The sequence below is a fragment of the Helicoverpa armigera genome, chromosome 3 (genome assembly GCF_030705265.1).
Source record: "Helicoverpa armigera isolate CAAS_96S chromosome 3, ASM3070526v1, whole genome shotgun sequence".
NCBI classification, from domain to species: domain Eukaryota; kingdom Metazoa; phylum Arthropoda; class Insecta; order Lepidoptera; family Noctuidae; genus Helicoverpa; species Helicoverpa armigera.
The window spans coordinates 2,519,065-2,535,743 of NC_087122.1; the positions used below are offsets into that span (position 1 = coordinate 2,519,065).

Here is a 16,679-nt window from a genome sequence, read left to right on the forward strand (position 1 = left end):
CTTATCTATCCACCACAGGTAAGCAAACTATAGTCAAAAAAGTGTCATGTCGCCGTCGGCCTACATTTATCGCGCCCACATTAAGATAACCGCCTCCTTTCTATTTATCTAAGTTCTTCTAGTTAATGTTAATCCAAGATTCGTCTCAAATGTAAACAGGTTTTGTAGAGATCCAACTTTTTTTGTCTCATGGCGTATCCCTTTTATGTGATAAAACTTTTCCGTGTGTCTGGATGTTTCAAAAGAGTTTAACAAGAATGTGATTTAAAGTAAACTTAGGTCGTGTTTAAAAATGACAAAAGTATATCTAACTGCATATCTAAAATAAGACTCTCTAAAGTGTAAGTGAAATCTTTCAGTTTTGCTATGTTTAAGCTCAATGGTAGCTGTAATACACTACCACATGCTTACACAAAATATCTGGCTGGTTAGTAATGTAACTGCTGATACTTCCTATCAGAAACTTTCAGTCGGGTCAAATTCAAATAAAACTAAATAAATCCATCACTAAACATTTTATTTTACAGTAACAACTTTCACACTCGCATACAATAAGTAGATAATACTTATTACAATAACCGTATAGTACACTATCATAATATTCCATATATTTATGACTTTAGCCAAATGGCACGTGACCCTATACAGCTTTCAGAGTCAAATACATTACTTAAACAAAATAAATTCGATCATAGGCACTTTGATCAACCTCTTTACTGCAAAGATATGGAGGCCTAGTTCAGAAATAATATCTTATTGTTACAGTATAGATAGTAAGTTTGTAAAAAAGCTAAGAAGGAAGACAAATCCTAAAAGGATTGAACAGAAAATTAAAGATTTATTCTTATTATACAAAGAACAAGTCCGTGGCAGAGTCAGTAATCGAGCAACGAATCATAGATAAATTACAAATTGAGATTATAATAATTTAAGCTGAATTGTTCCAAAATCGAATTCCCATAATTCCTAATTTAAAAACAAAAGTGCAATTTAAAAATATATTTTAAAATTTGGATTCAAACGTGATTGGTCCTTGGGTAGAAGAGCGTTTGTGTGACGCGTTGTGATTGGGCCATTACGAATGGCGGTCGGTGATTGGTCAGCATGAGCATGACTTTGTGGTTCCATCCCGACTGTTCTCGCCGTTAGCGATCTTGTGGTCAAGCGCGAACTTGTCACCATCTCTGTTGTCGTTGCTCTGGAGTAGTTTGTCGTTTAATAGGATCTGGAAAATCAAACATTATCTATAAATATATTGCCGAGACAGAAGGCCTCTAAAATGTGATATTGGTCTATTTTATAAACCGGGGTAAATGGATAACAATCTTAAAATTGCAAGACTTCTTAGAGGGTCTACGATAACTAGTCTTTGTCTACGTCTATTATAAATTCCCACGCCTACAAGATGCAACATGATTCAAAAATAGATGTTATCCAATCTAAACAAAAACTAATCATATAGTTTTTAATCTTACCAATTAATTTAAAGCGCTAATCATACATATTATATTCAAGGCTGCAGGACTAAAAACTAGAACCACTTTTTTTTTAAATTCCTTACAGTCAATCAAAACTTATATTTTGGGCATGCTTAAAACTGGCTAACATTGGTATATACCGGTAATTTAAAGCACAAACTGTGGTCATTCTGGTTGTCTACTATGAAAATGCTACCGTAGGAACATATTACACCATTAGGCTGTACTATTATTAATTTTAAACTCGTTATAGAAGACCACACTCATAATTGAATAATAATATGGTCCGTAGTTTAAAATTTTTGGTCACACACGTCATTCTGGTTTAATAGAAATTATTGCACAATATTTAACTAAATAAAAACAGTTGCCACTATTTTAAAACAATCTATATTAGGCGTGGTTAGAAAAGCTTATGTCAGAGGTACGTCGTAAACAGCTGATTAACATCAAAATTACTTAAATGAAGATCGTTCCGAAAATAACCATGGTTACATGTATGGAGGTTAAATAACAACCATAGCCATGACCTTTAGTGTAATACATGAAGATCTCAACAACGGAAATAATTTCAAAATCATTATAGACCATTTTTCTTTTACCTACAGTCATTATATCATTAACGCTAGAGAGTCAACAGAAGGTACTGAGAGGTACGCAACTAGAGGTTCAGGTATCAAACAAATCGTTGCAGATTTATTTGTTTCAGATTGATATTTTGCTAACACAGCAAATGATAATGTCAATAGTTAAAATTCAAATAACAAAACTAAAATTGGAGAATAGTTAGAAAAGACTACAGAAGTGTCAACTTTTACCCATGAATTGAATCAAAAACAATAAAACGAAACAAAATGCTATCATCATTCAACAACAGCAATGGGCCTACAATTTGTCATCAGATACACCAGTCCGTCGTTAAAAGCTAAACACATATTTTTCACGGCTACAACGACCATTAATATTCCCGCCTCCATGGTGGCAGGGAAATAAAAAACCAAACTTGTTACCGAGTATTGCGTAACTTTAAAGAACCTACCGGACTTCAAATTTTATGAATATTAATTTGGAATGGTAAAAAAACTTAATGTTGGCGGATTAATCAGCCATTAATGAATTGAAATATAATTTGGGCTTTAAAATTTTTATCAACTGATAAACTTTGAAATAACGGCTAGCGTATGAATGAATGAAACCACAGAGACTCGTGTCACGGTAAGATCAAAAGCTTCACTGTTCATTCAGAAATTAAATCATTCTTTGGTAAACCGACATACCCGAATTACTTGATAGATTGACCTGGGAGTCATACTCGAAACTATTAGCTCCGTTCATAAAAGAAACTGTAAAACATTGTCATTGACATTGGTGAATGGTAGTGTTATATAATAGTTTCAATGAAGATTATACCGTATTCTGATTCTAGGAAACCAATTCGTCTCACGACACAAAACATATATTATTTCCCATAATCTCAAAGAGAACACGTTCAAGGGTCATATTGCACAATCATTAAAAAACGTCTTTGAAAAATGTTTTACGGTCAAAAGTTTCCGTAGTTCGGTATGCGGCAGAATAACCATAAACTTAAAACTAATGTTCAAGATAGCTCTATACCGGTTTGGTAGAACGAATCAATGTTGAATTTATGGTATTTTATTCATTTGTGTAGGCCAAAACTATCAATTTAAAGCTGTGAATGTGACGGTCTATTTTATTTTATGGTAATTCTTTTTGAAATGTCCGCGTTTATAGATTTATTTTAATAACTAGTAAAAGTTTTCAATGATTGGATAAATATGATAAATTGATTTCAAATGAGCTTTTGATAAACAGCTTATTTAGGAAAGATTTATAAACTGTTAAGTTGACAAGAAATCTTACAGTTATTATAATGTAACGATGATTTGATTTGACAGTTATCCATAGTAAATCATTTTTTAAATTCTGCCTAAGACTAACTAACTTCTGCAAAACGGCACTAGTAGGGAGTCCGCAAGGTACTATATTAGGGCCAACATTCTTTTTCTTTAATAAAATGATGAATAAAACCTTACCTTATTAACTAGTGACCTGGCCGCCTCCTCAATGTTGATGTTTTCTTTGGCGGACGTCTCGAACCAACCAGCGAAGCCCTTTTCGCGACAGTACTCCTCCATTTTGGCTTGAGAGTTCACTATGCCTTCCTTTTGTTGGTCGCACTGGGGAAGAATAACAGCAAGCATTGAATTGAATTTTTGTAAAGAAAAGTTAGATTTAAAATTAGTTTAATATTTCAAAATTAAAATGTTTTGTTTGCTAAAAGATTAATGGACATCTATTAATATAACATGTTAAAAATCCGAGAGGTCGTAAACCATTAAGCCCCAAAATATGACATTGTAAATTATTTGTACAATATATAAGTAAGTGGAACATGAACACTCAATCCTTCTCTGTGAGAAGAGGCCTGTGCTCTGCAGATGCAAAGGGATAAAAAAATGCTGACGATGAGCCTAAGAACATAGTTAAACCCATGTAACTGACATAACATAAAGTAAGTTTGATTGCTTAACCCTGTACTGACTAATTTCAAAAGATCTTGATACCATAACTCACCTTATTCGCCAGCAGTATACAAGGTATGGGCGATCCATCGGGCAGCTGGACCTTAGCGTCGAGGTCATTCTTCCACTTGACAACAGCATCGAAGGTCGCGACCCTGGACACGTCGAACACTATGAACGCTCCCACAGCCTCCTTGTAGTACACGCGGGTCATGTTGCCGAAGCGCTCTTGACCTGATGACGGACAAAAATTGTTATGAGGAAAATGAGACTTACGTATACTCTGACTATGAAAGAAATAAAACTACGAAAGACAAGTGGGTAGGGTCGAAGGACCTTAGATTGCCCTGTAGGCAAATATAAAAATGTAGTCTATTTAAATTGAAGTGTTGATTCTATTTACTACTAAAGTTCTAAAGTCTCTTTTTACATTTGGGTTTAGATTTTTTACCTCAATACATTTGACTACTTTACAATATGCGAGTAACACTCAAACCTATATCTCTACATAATTCATCGAATTTTCGATTGAATTTAAGCTCCTACAGACTTACACAACCCCTACAAAATGTTCCCAAAAAGAAGCTTTCCCCAATACGACTTTGTAAGAGGAATGTTTCCTATGCTGACCTTTGCATATTCTCCACTTATACTTAGATAATAAACAACAAACACATGAAAAACAAGGCGATGAATACTATGCAGAGAGCAAACACATTGTTAAAACTAGCTGAATCTTCATCCATTTCAATAATGTATTCTATTCTATTCTTGGTTAGTTTACTGGATAACCATTCAAAGGCTCAACTGACTGACAATAAATACTACTGACACTAAACAGAAATGACAATTGTGAAATTTGAAAAAAGATGAAAAAGTAAAAAAGTATCGAATTAAAACAAAAAGGATTTATTTTATGATTTAAACCAAACCAGTGTTAAAGTTTTGAGTAGTATTGACAAGAAAATCATTTTGATTTTATACATATTCCATGAATTAAATAATTTTCTCACTAAAATGATATAACAGCAACTCAAGGGTACAAAAAATGTGGAGGGAAAGAAAAGCTACTCAACGGTCAATTCGATCGAACCATAGACTTCAATTGACCTTCATCAGGCTAGGTCTATCATTTAATGGGAGGAAGTAACTCAATGAGGAGGGCACAGGTCCATTCTTATCTAGCAAGTACTGGGAACATTCTCACTAATGGTTTCCATTCAGGACGTGTTAGCCATGTAGGGTGAGCAATACGTCACGATATAAATAAAGATCCATTTTTAACGTCTGATCTGCACCATTCAATGATCTCACGCAACGGCCGCCAAAGTTTTAGGCAGTGGCGGATCGAGACCTCGAAAAAAGGTTGTTGGTACATCTATCCAATATGGTTGATCTCATTATTTAAATTCAGGTACATAGAGGTAGTACATAAGAGAGTATTATAGAAAGAATACATAAGGCAGTACACAGAAGAAGGGATTATATAGTATTCCAAATTATTATGCTTCAATGAAAAACTCACCCGCAATATCCCATAGCTGCAAACGAATGATAGTATTCGCGTCCCAATTCAATACTTTCAGCGCGAAGTCCACACCAATGGTTGCTCTGTAATGCTGGCTGAAGAACTGGTGCACATATCGCTTGATGATGGACGTCTTCCCAGTACCCAATTCTCCTATCACCAGGATCTTGTATAGATGTTCCCGACGCTCAGCGCTCGGGGATGCGTGGGACTGAAAGAGAACGGAGAAGGTAGATATTAGATTGGTCTTATAAAGTGATGATCAATATCTTGAGCTTGGGTTGTAGCCATTTGATGCGCCGACAGCCGCTACAGCGATGTAATCTATAGAAATGGAGGTAATAACTGAAAAGTAGCATAAAACAGTAAAAATAAGCATGACGTATTCGTTCAATTCCAATGCAGATATACGGTACATGAACGATAAAAAAATTTCAACTCTCAGTAAAACCAATAATGGGTACATCAAGTGCAGGCGTGCAGTTTAATTCTATAGGAAATAAACACAAACAATTAAGAAGCGCTCATCAGCTCAATTGGCAATCAATCAGTAATGCTAATACTTGTAGGTTGTTGCAGTGCATAATAATTAATGCATCTATTCTTATATAGGCATTAGCTAAGAACAAGATGGCACAAAGATTATATCATCAATCACATTCAATTTAGTAGAAGATGACATTTTCTTAAGTCCTGATTACTTTCTCATCATCATAGTTGGGTTAAGGCTCGGCTTCCAGTCTAGTCGGTTGCCAGTATTTTACATGGAGCTACTGCCTATCTGACTTCCTCAACCCTTGGTATGACTGGTTATCCGACTTTCTGGCTTCTGACTACCCGTATTTACTTTCTCTACCAGGAAAATGGAATATGTCATAGAACCTATATAAAATGAATACAAACAAATAGGTACGATTCCTTGAATTTTATCTCAGTTGACAATGTTTACTTGAATAAATAAATTATGTGAATACGTATGAAGAAATGACGTCAGTCGTTTCTCACTGATAAAGGAGAAACCTCGAGACCAAACAATTAATGTCAATTGGAAAATGATAGCGAAGGCGACCGATCAAAATAAGATGAATCTTCTTCAAACATGACATGATAAATAAAACGTGGCATCTTGATCCTATAGGTAGTCAATATCAGAAGAAACATAGATTGAAATACTTTTGGCATCGACTTATGTGATGGTTTTGATCAAGAAAAGTCGGAAAACGAGGTTGTTATAATCCTACTTGGTGAATCTATGATCCTACCATGTGTATGTAGTTCATTAAACCTTACATAAGTAGTTTAAACATTCCACTTCATAAACCTTCAGGGAGATTTAAGAAAAGCTTATAGGGTTAGTAAACCCTCGAGATAAGAACATGGGCGTACTGCATATTTGCGTTTGTCCTTATAAACGAAAAGGTGCATGTATGTCTCGTTGCTATATCTAAAGTTTTCGTGAAAAACATTTATGTTGAAATGTCGTCATTCTACAGGTCAAATTTTTAATAGCGTCTAATCTGCGTATTACAGACTCAATAAGTTCTGAAGTCTCTGGTTGTCGATAGGTTTGCAATATGATAGGACTAATAGAACTAGCGAATCGTAGGCGAATTCAAATCTTTTTGACCTTTTGGTATCTTATGATAACATAGTTCAATAACTATCTATACATTGGAAGCGTGACAGGCCCTTATTACAATAAGCTGTTCCCTGCGGTTCCATCCAAGGTCCGATTGAACCACTTTCCGCCCCCAGGTTAAAAGTGGCCAATGTATATTGCCACATAATTTAGAGCTATCATTCTACTCTCAGTCTACTGTCTACGGCTCAGTGGTTTTGGAGTTAAAGTGCAACGGACAAACAAACTTACTTTCCCATTTAGTACCAGTAACTAGTAAGGATGATTGTTTTGACTGATATTGCGTAAATTAACTATCTAGGCCTTAGTCTCGCTATTAAGATAGTAAGATAAGAGAAACATAGTTGCCGGTAATCAAGCGTAAACATTGCATTGTTTTGTTGGCACTATTGATTCAAAACAGGTTGAGGAAAATTAGGTCTTATTGTGATATATTTCCTAATATCTGTTTGTTTGTTAAAAGGCAACTATCTTCGTTCACATCACTGGCTTTCTAAACTATTTATTAAAATAGTTCGAGTCTCACGTAGATTTATAGTGATTACTATTTTTAGAATGTAATGAATAAGGCTAATTTTACTATTGTTTCCTTTTACACAGGTGCAAAAATATAAAATATTAAAAAAAAAAACGTGTAGTCATTTGTGTTGTGACACAGTTAAGCAATGATTGTATAACTAATTTAATAATTAGACCTCATATTAATTACTTATTACAATTGGATAGGTATCCATTACCTAATTGGAATACTATTACTGGTATAATTTCGCAAGAAAGTAATTAAGAAGGTAGAATCTCCATTACAAATGGTGACTTTTTACAATAGACTGATTACTTATGTACTGTATTATGAAATATTTTTTAAGATAGAAAAATATGTGAAAATAAGTAACACAAGTACCTTGCTAGCTTGCGTGTGGAAATTTGTAGCCATATAAAAAGTATATAATAATCTTATTAACCAAACTGTTTATCTTAGCTAGTGAATGTTATGATTCGTCATATCTAAATAGGTACTAGTAGTATGGCATAGCTATAATGATATAGTAGTGGCTTTTCAATAACTTCCCTTATTTTACACTTTAGTTAATCGGGTTTTTTCGTAAGTAAAAATAGAGTCTCCACTAAACGTACCGTCACTTCTATGAATGTGATAAAATACTAAACGTCAGTAAATAAATTGACATAAAAATATTCAGATTATTGATTGAAAATAACTCACGCTACTACTGGCTTTCTGTTTGGGCGACATCTTCAATCAATCAGAAATCCTCTGAACACGCAAGTCGTCAAGAAACACAGAAGTAAGTCCAAAATAATGAATCACACAACCGATACAGAATATTCTCGATTTCGTTATGTTTATAACACATCTCACTTAGTATGTTTAACTATCTTCACTCATCCTCCATTTATAAAATTAATAAAAACTTTTAAATTATATTTTCATCAAAGTCGATTAAAAAAATGGGAGGCTTGCCGCGTCTTCAATTTGAATTTGGAACGCTAATAAACAATTGTTTTTTTTTTTATTAGACCACGGACCTAATCGTTCAGCTTTCGAATACAAACTATGGAGTCGGTCCGATGACCAGCTATTTATGAAGTCGCGTCGAGTGGCTGATACCGCTTATCGGCCACCTGATAACGACAAGTATTTGTCATTTGCACTCCTTGGCCAGTAACCGATCCGATATTTGTGTCGATGTGATAAATAAATCGCCTTTTTTTATTTTCCGGTTTTTTTCCCTGGACCTGATAAGGACATTTCTGTCGTTCTACATTTTATAGATTCTCATCATTTAGTCTGTGAATTTGTAAAAATATTGCTACTGGGGAGTTTTTTGCGCCACTTCTTCCCAGCAAATAGGAAGTGGGGAAGGGTTTTGAGGACGTCTTTATGTATTCTTGTCGCTCAAAAAGTGCTGATTTTCAGCCTAGTTTGACTTATAAGAATTTGATTTTTGATGACTATGATTTAAAAATAAATCTAGTTACTAGGTTGAATTCTATAATATTTTTATAATATGATGACTTAATATTTCCCCAGATATAAATCCAGGTGTTATGATTTAAAATATTGTCTAGATAGGTAAATGTCAAATGTCTGTGTTATATCATACAGATGATATAATCAAGATAAATAGATATTGATATAATATATCACTGATTGTAATCATTTTATCAGCATTTATAAAAGAGATCCTTGTTGTATCTGACTAGACGACTTATCTTTATAGAAATCTTTTTTCACAATAATAATATGCATATGAGCAAATCATGAAGTAGGTAATAGTATACCGATTGAATTGAGATTCACCTATTTCTTTATTTTAAGAACGTACCTATTAAAGACCGTCATTCTTATTTTAGACTAGATTTAAGCTCAGTTGCAGTTATATTTGTGGTTTCAAATAATTATCTTCTGTCACAATCATACTGAAGAGCTGTGTTATAAATATTTCTTATTCCAACAGACGCCTAGATATCATTTTCTATGAATTCTCCGAGATATTGGTGCAGTCACATATTGTCAGCGAATGCACATTGCACAACCGTTGGAACCGCGACGCGGCCGCGGTAAGTCTAGCCAGGGTATAGAGTTACGTACACGCATCAACGACGACCTCCGACCGACTGGCACTGGCATGCCACAGGGAACGGCATATCAATATGGCATTATGACAGTTTGAGGTTTAGGGTTAAAAGTTGGAGTGAAAACTTTTTGCTAAAGCTTGGATTTGGTAGAGCTACTTTCGATACGAGATGTTTTGAGAAATGGAGTTACTTTCACATTATTGGAAAGTTTTTAAATTTTTCCGAGGTAATAGCAATTGTAGCATAATTTATTTGTAATGAATTTTAATTTGTTAATAATGCAACATTTGTAACTTTTATGGTGCCCTAATCATTAACTAATCATTCGAAACCACATTCCTATAAAAATCTGTAATAAGCCATGAATCATCAAAAGCTATTACAAAATCATTAATAATTCTAATTCTAAATGATTAGAAATATGAACTAGTGTAGTAAGAAAAGTCATTAAAAATTAAATAGAAGTGAAAGTCGTAAAGGAAGTGTTGACAAACTATCCTAATCCCTAAATACATCACTTCCTGTTGTTAACACATATCGATTTCAGGAAGCCATGTTACGGTGCTAATTGAACCATCAAAATTATCCAAACCATTAAACTATATTTCCACCTCATGGGTAAGGTTTCACTGTGACCCATTGCACTATGGTATAATTTGGGTTTTTGTAGTGGCAACATTTAAAAAGCCACAAATTCGAAATTAGAATGTAAGAATTTGTTTTTTTAGTCATGCTTCATAAATGGCTAAATATATCTACTTCAAAAATAAATATTAAGTATTATGAAAGGAACCAGCATATCTAACATCTATAGTTACTAATGTAATAAAGAGGAAACCTTTTTTTTGGCTTGTACTCTAAAGGCTGAAACTATTAAACCGATTTTAAAAATCCTTTCATAAACTTTTGTTGAAAGCTTCACAATTACGGAGTAACATAGGCTGTATTTTATCCCGGTACGGACAGTAGTTTCCTCGAGACGCGTTGTTAACATTTCAAATCAGGTGATTTAAAATGTTAGCAAACATAATTTTACCGAAAGGTACCTACGCAAGAAAGTCTTGTTTTCCCGGAAGTATTCGAGATGCATGATTTATATAGTTTTTTACGTAAGACAACCAAAATAACACCTAGTCACCTACAAATCTAAAATTAATTCAAAAGATAAAATTAGCATTAAAAGTAAATAATATAGAGATAAGTATGCAGTTAACATTTGACAGCCGCAGTAAAGACATATAATCCTACATCGATAAAATTTGTGGCTGGTTCATAATTTGACGTACACGGATACGATTATTTTTCTAACCAGGATGTATTACCGCGATTTATTAAAAAGTTTCACGTTTTTACATTGGTCTAATCTGGAGAATAATATTCCGAAAAAATAAACGGGTTTCTTCATAAGTATTTACTCTCATCTAACTTGGGAACGCTTAAACTAAACGAATTGTTGTTTCTATATTTTTGGCCAAAGTTGTACCTAAGTTGTTTGCAATTTAACCTGAAACAATTTATACCTAGGTAGTGACGTGACTTACAGAATGCTATCACAAAACAAGTGAACTACTATCCCACAAAAAAAAAACATTATCCATTGACCAAAATACAGCACCTAACTATACTATACTAACATCAGACATTACCGATGTATAAAATGTCAACGAACATTTTAGACCATAGAGATAAATTCTTATAAAAACACAACACTCCTTTCTGTAGGCAGTTGGGTAACAAGACGAGACATTCATTCAAATAACTTAGCGACCAATTACATATGTTAACTTTACAAAGGCTTGTTGAAGATTTTCTGAAATTATTTTGTGTGGGAACAGATTACCTATTTCCGTCGTAAGAGATGGAAGATTTTTATCGAATAACAGTACGTTTCATTGATAGTGTGGTAATGGACCACTAAGCATAGAATTATGCATGTGGCGGGGCCCTACAAATATTTACTAAAATCAAAACAGCGTATATGACGTATGTCGGTGACAGCCATGGTTGAGCCACTTGCCACGAAACAGAATTTAGTAGTAGGTACTTATAATGCAATTCGGTCTAATAATTTCAAAGGTAAGCATTAAAAAGATTAAATAAAGTTTTGAATTTATCATCGACAACTTATTGGGATAAAACTTCTGTGGATTGCGAGCATTCAGTTATGGGCAGTAACTACACAATTGATAAAGTTTGAAAAAATTTCAGGATCTTTGCAACCTTGAGAACCTTGCTAATTTTACTTATTTAGCGATAATTATTCAGGTATTACCTATAGCATATTTTTCATATAAACTTAAGTATAATAAATAATAGTTGTGAGACTAGATCCAGAATTCTAGACTTGGAATGCGTTATGTACCGACATTATTACAAATTGCTCCATTAAAAAACTTGATGACAAAATGTCAACGAAGTGATATTTGAAAAAAGAAACACTAATAGCAATATTATTAAACTTGAAAAAAATATAACAAATACAAATAAAATAGATTTAATGTCACCATTCCTATTGAAAACTGTGAATAGCAAATTGATCAAAGAAGAAAAAGTATCTATTGAAATGAATGAAAACTAAAAATAATAAATATGGTAAATAGTCATTAAATTATTTCAGAATATTATTATTATTTTTGTCAGGAAGTGGTGAATGGTGGGCGTTTTGGGGCTGTCTTTTATCTTGACGTTCGAAAAGTGCTGACTCATCAGCCTAATTTTAATAAACGTTTTTGAGTTTAAGTTTTGTTTTGAAATAGGCATATATCAGCCAAAAGCAAGGCAAGGGTATATTTTAATCCGATTGCACATACTTATTCCTTTAGATTAGAACGTTAATGAAACCGCGGGAAACAGTTAGCAGGTACCTGACATAAATATGTTAATGAGCATTTAAAAAAAGGTTTGACTTTTGTAGATAACAGGTTTAACAATAAAATGATTGTGTAACAATCCTGTTTGTTACCTAAATGTAGTATTATTAACATTTCCACTACTTTGTCAATTCATTATTACTAAGCATTTTACAATAGAAAGTTCATTCAAAATTAGTCGTTAACATTTTTGTTATTTTGACAATAACTAGGTTCTATTGCACTAAACCTCATGTTTTTAATACAATTATACTTATTCAAGAATTTGATTATGATGAAACCAACTTCATTCCTAACAAATGATAGCTATTTTATTATATTTGGCTTTCGGAAGCTAAGGAAAACAAGTAAAGTTTACTAACGATACTCAAATTCTCAGCTAGTATGCCACATTTTACAGAAAAAATGTCACCAAACAGGTTGAACATTATCGAGAAATCGAACGTTTTTAGTTTAACAGTCAAGGTATCGAATTGTTTAGCGTTACCAAAGAGTTTGATAACCTCAACATTTGGCAATAGATTTAGTGAAAGGGAAATCGAAGGCGAAATCAAATTCAAATGTGACAACATTAAAATCAACTGTCAAAACTGACAGTTCCTTTGAAATCGATACCGGCATTTTGAATCTTGCCTATTTCGACTCGATTTCAAAATGTTTTTCTCACGCACCATGCGGAAGGCTTATGTGATTGAAGTAGACATTGTGTATAAAAAAATCAAGGTTACACTAAACTGAAAAATGGTGTCTGCTTTATAGCTATGTAAATATTTTAAGATACCTATACTTAGCAGGTATAGGTACTGAGATAAAAATCTTTAACTATAGGTCACGTATATGTAATTTGATATTATGTTAGTCAAACGCCAGCTAAAATAAAAAAATAAACATGGCTGTTCTGAGTTGGGCTATTGAGAAAACCTATAATTTTCGTCAAATCTTTAGATTAGCACTTCAAATGTCAGATAAAAATGCAAATGCATAATTTGTAGTTCGTGTCTATGTAAATACAGAATTAAGTTTTATTTTCTTAATGGCAGTATTGAATTTATTGCAATTTTATATCCTTAATGTGTCGCAACTAAATAAAATATACATTATTAAAATATAAGTAGCTTCTTAGGAACCTTACCAAAACGATTATTTTAATTTAAAACACATTGTATCAAGGTTGTTGCGTAGCCTTCTAGAACTAGTTTTTGCCTAATATAAAGTTGTATTAATCGATTTTGTGTTACAAATAGTTGTGTAACCGCTATAAAATGAAAATATTCAAGTTTATCAGAAATAAAATATTTCAAGATGAGGTTATAAGTTTATAAGTAATACTACACGTGAGGACTAGGACCGACTATTTGTTTTCAACGTCTAACTATAGTGTGTGTGAGTACATACCGCTGCAGCACAAAGAAAATGCGTGCACTTGTACAAACAAAACCACTGTATGGAGGATATAATAATTTGGTGAAAGCGAAGCGCACTCGAGCAAGCTAGTCGTACTCACGAAGGGCATCGCGCCGCGTGACGTCCGCTGTAAACTATCGTGAAATGTAACGTACTGGGAACAACACGGCCGTCTCGGCGCTGAAGCCGCAGCACTCGCACACTGTGAGGTAGCAGTCGTCACCCGCCTCCTCGAAGGTCATGGCGCGCGCGCATCGCTCGGAGACCCTTCGGCCACTGAGCGGGCGGCGCCGCGCTCGGCCCGCTCGCAACACTCACCGCTGCGCCGTCGCTGCCGGCGCTGCCGTCGGGCTCGATGAGGTCTCCGTACGCGGGCATGGCGTCCGAGTACCCCTCCTCTTCCGTGTCGGTGTCGCGCGACAGTGCCGGCCGGCACGGCCAGCCGCACGCGCCCACCGACGACCCCACCTCCGCGCGTCCTCGTGCTCCTCCGACAGGCACGCCGACGCCTGCGCTACGAATGCAATGCGCCGCCGCAGTGCACTCTCCGGGCTGGGGTCCTCCACAGGCTTCTCCATTTCGGGCTCACTGTTGCGCTTCCAAGCGGCTTTACTGAAAGGGCGGATTGCAACAGGATGCTCTACCGCTATAGGACTTACAGGTTCGGGATTAGGCTGCTCAGGTTCGGGGGTAGGCTTCACAGGTTCAGGGGTAGACTGCACTGGCTCAGGGGTAGGCTGCTCAGGTTCAGGAGTCGACTGCACAGGCTCAGGGGTAGGCTGCACAGGCTCAGGGGTAGGCTGCACTGGTTCGGGGGTTGTTTGCTCCGGCTCGGAGGGTTGCGAAAGCGGGTGTTCTACTGGTGGTTCCGATTTTTCCGAGGTAGATGGTTGAGTTTCAGAGGGTGGTTGTGGGGACTCGCCTGCGCGCTTCTTGCCGAAACTGCCCATCCTGCGCATAAACGTGCTCCCCTCCTTCTTCTTCTTGTCGACGCCGGGCGAGCTGTCGGTGCTACGCGACGCGTCGCTGACCGCGTCACGGTTTTTCTTGTTTCGCTTACGCATCGTGCGTTCGTCGCGGCCGATCTCACCGTCTGAGGCAACGGATTTGGAGGAGCCTGTGCGCTTGATCAAGCCGATGTGGAAGGGCGAACCAGGCCGGAACGGCGTTCGTAGCGTGTGTAGAGTGCGGCGGAGGCGCGAGGGCGCGGAGCGCGCGGCGCCGGGCGAGGGGGGCGGCAGGGGGGGCTCCTCGTCCCGCATGGTGGTGCTCGGAGCGCGCCGCGGCGACTGCCGCGAGCCCGACGTCCAGCCTGCCCGCGCCGCGCCGGCCTTGTTCCCGACGTACTTACCTGACACGGATCACTGACTGCCGCTAACTACGACGTGATTGATTAACTTAATTATAACACTAATTAATCGGATTAACAAATGTTTCAGACTTCCTGAAATAATAGGGAGTGATCTGACTGGACGTTGCGTGTTAAATGAGCTACTAAATGAAATATTAGCACTTGCACCAAAGAATAATCAAAATAAGATGATAAGAAATTGAGTCATCTCACCCATCGCATATCGTCAGGCCGTGAACCGCGCTGGCGGACCTTGCTCTACTAACAATCAAGTGATATTAAGTTTTATTTTTGCCAAAGCGACTTAATAAAATGTTTACGAAATTAGACACCAAGCATAGAGCATTCATTTTCTGGTTTATAGACTTAAGTCGAAGGCCGGTGTCTTTTCTTTTGTACCTAATAATAACATTACGCTTTAGATGTAACTAATGCAAACACGCAATGTTTTTACGTAAGGCTGATTATAGAGATGTAAGTTTTTGTTAAGCTTTTTTACCATAGAGGCCGTTGTGCTTAGGCTTGACAACGTGCAAAACAAAAAATAACAGGATTCGACATCAGAACATGTTACACTCTTATTAGAGTGAGGTTACAAGTTCCAACTATCATCTTAAACCAGTACCTACATAACATTATTTTACGTAAGGAAGACACTAAAAACCGATAGCACCGCGGAAAATTTTGAACAGCGAAGTACTTACTCTAAGCAACCGGTCCAAATGGTGGATTCCGTTCGTCAAGTAATCCTTATTATTCCGTATCGTTGAGTGGCTCCATATCAAACGTAGCGCGTTGTGAGGCTTCTTCCGTAAACGCGAGACCGTACAAATGCTTCGCTTGTCTCGTGTGCGGGTCGCCAACTCTCACGGGTCACAATTGTGAAGGTAGTATTTTTCGGGGATTAAAAAAATTATATAGTTTGGTAACCTACCTAAACTTATATTGAATTATCTCTAACAATGAGCAACTGTGTAAAATGAAAGGTCAATATACCTACCTATCCGCACTTTTATAACTTATGAAAATTTTAAAGTGATACAAATAATGCACATGACAGCAAACTCTGGATAGGAAACTTTGGATTGGTGACTGCCTAATACATAGATAAACAATTTTACCAGAGTCTGGGACAAAATCATTTTTTTAAGCTCACAATGATCACCTTTAATTTTTAATTTTGTAGTTCATACCATAGGGATGACCTTTTTTCAGCGAACGCTCTTCCGATTTGCGTTCCACTTTTCGAAAAATAACACTCTGCC

At 36.0% G+C, this 16,679-nt stretch overlaps 1 protein-coding gene across 1 annotated transcript; it reads right to left on the minus strand.

Moving 5' to 3' along the window:
• Nucleotides 1–500: 500 nt before the first annotated feature.
• Nucleotides 501–15,374, minus strand: Rab32. Its single transcript, XM_021344652.3, is given in 7 exon segments — nt 501–1,225; nt 3,536–3,679; nt 4,077–4,258; nt 5,550–5,763; nt 14,219–14,345; nt 14,347–14,530; nt 14,533–15,374. Coding segments are annotated over 7 exon segments (1,770 nt in total). The 5' UTR covers nt 15,326–15,374; the 3' UTR covers nt 501–1,099.
• Between the last annotated feature and the right edge of the window lie 1,305 nt (nt 15,375–16,679).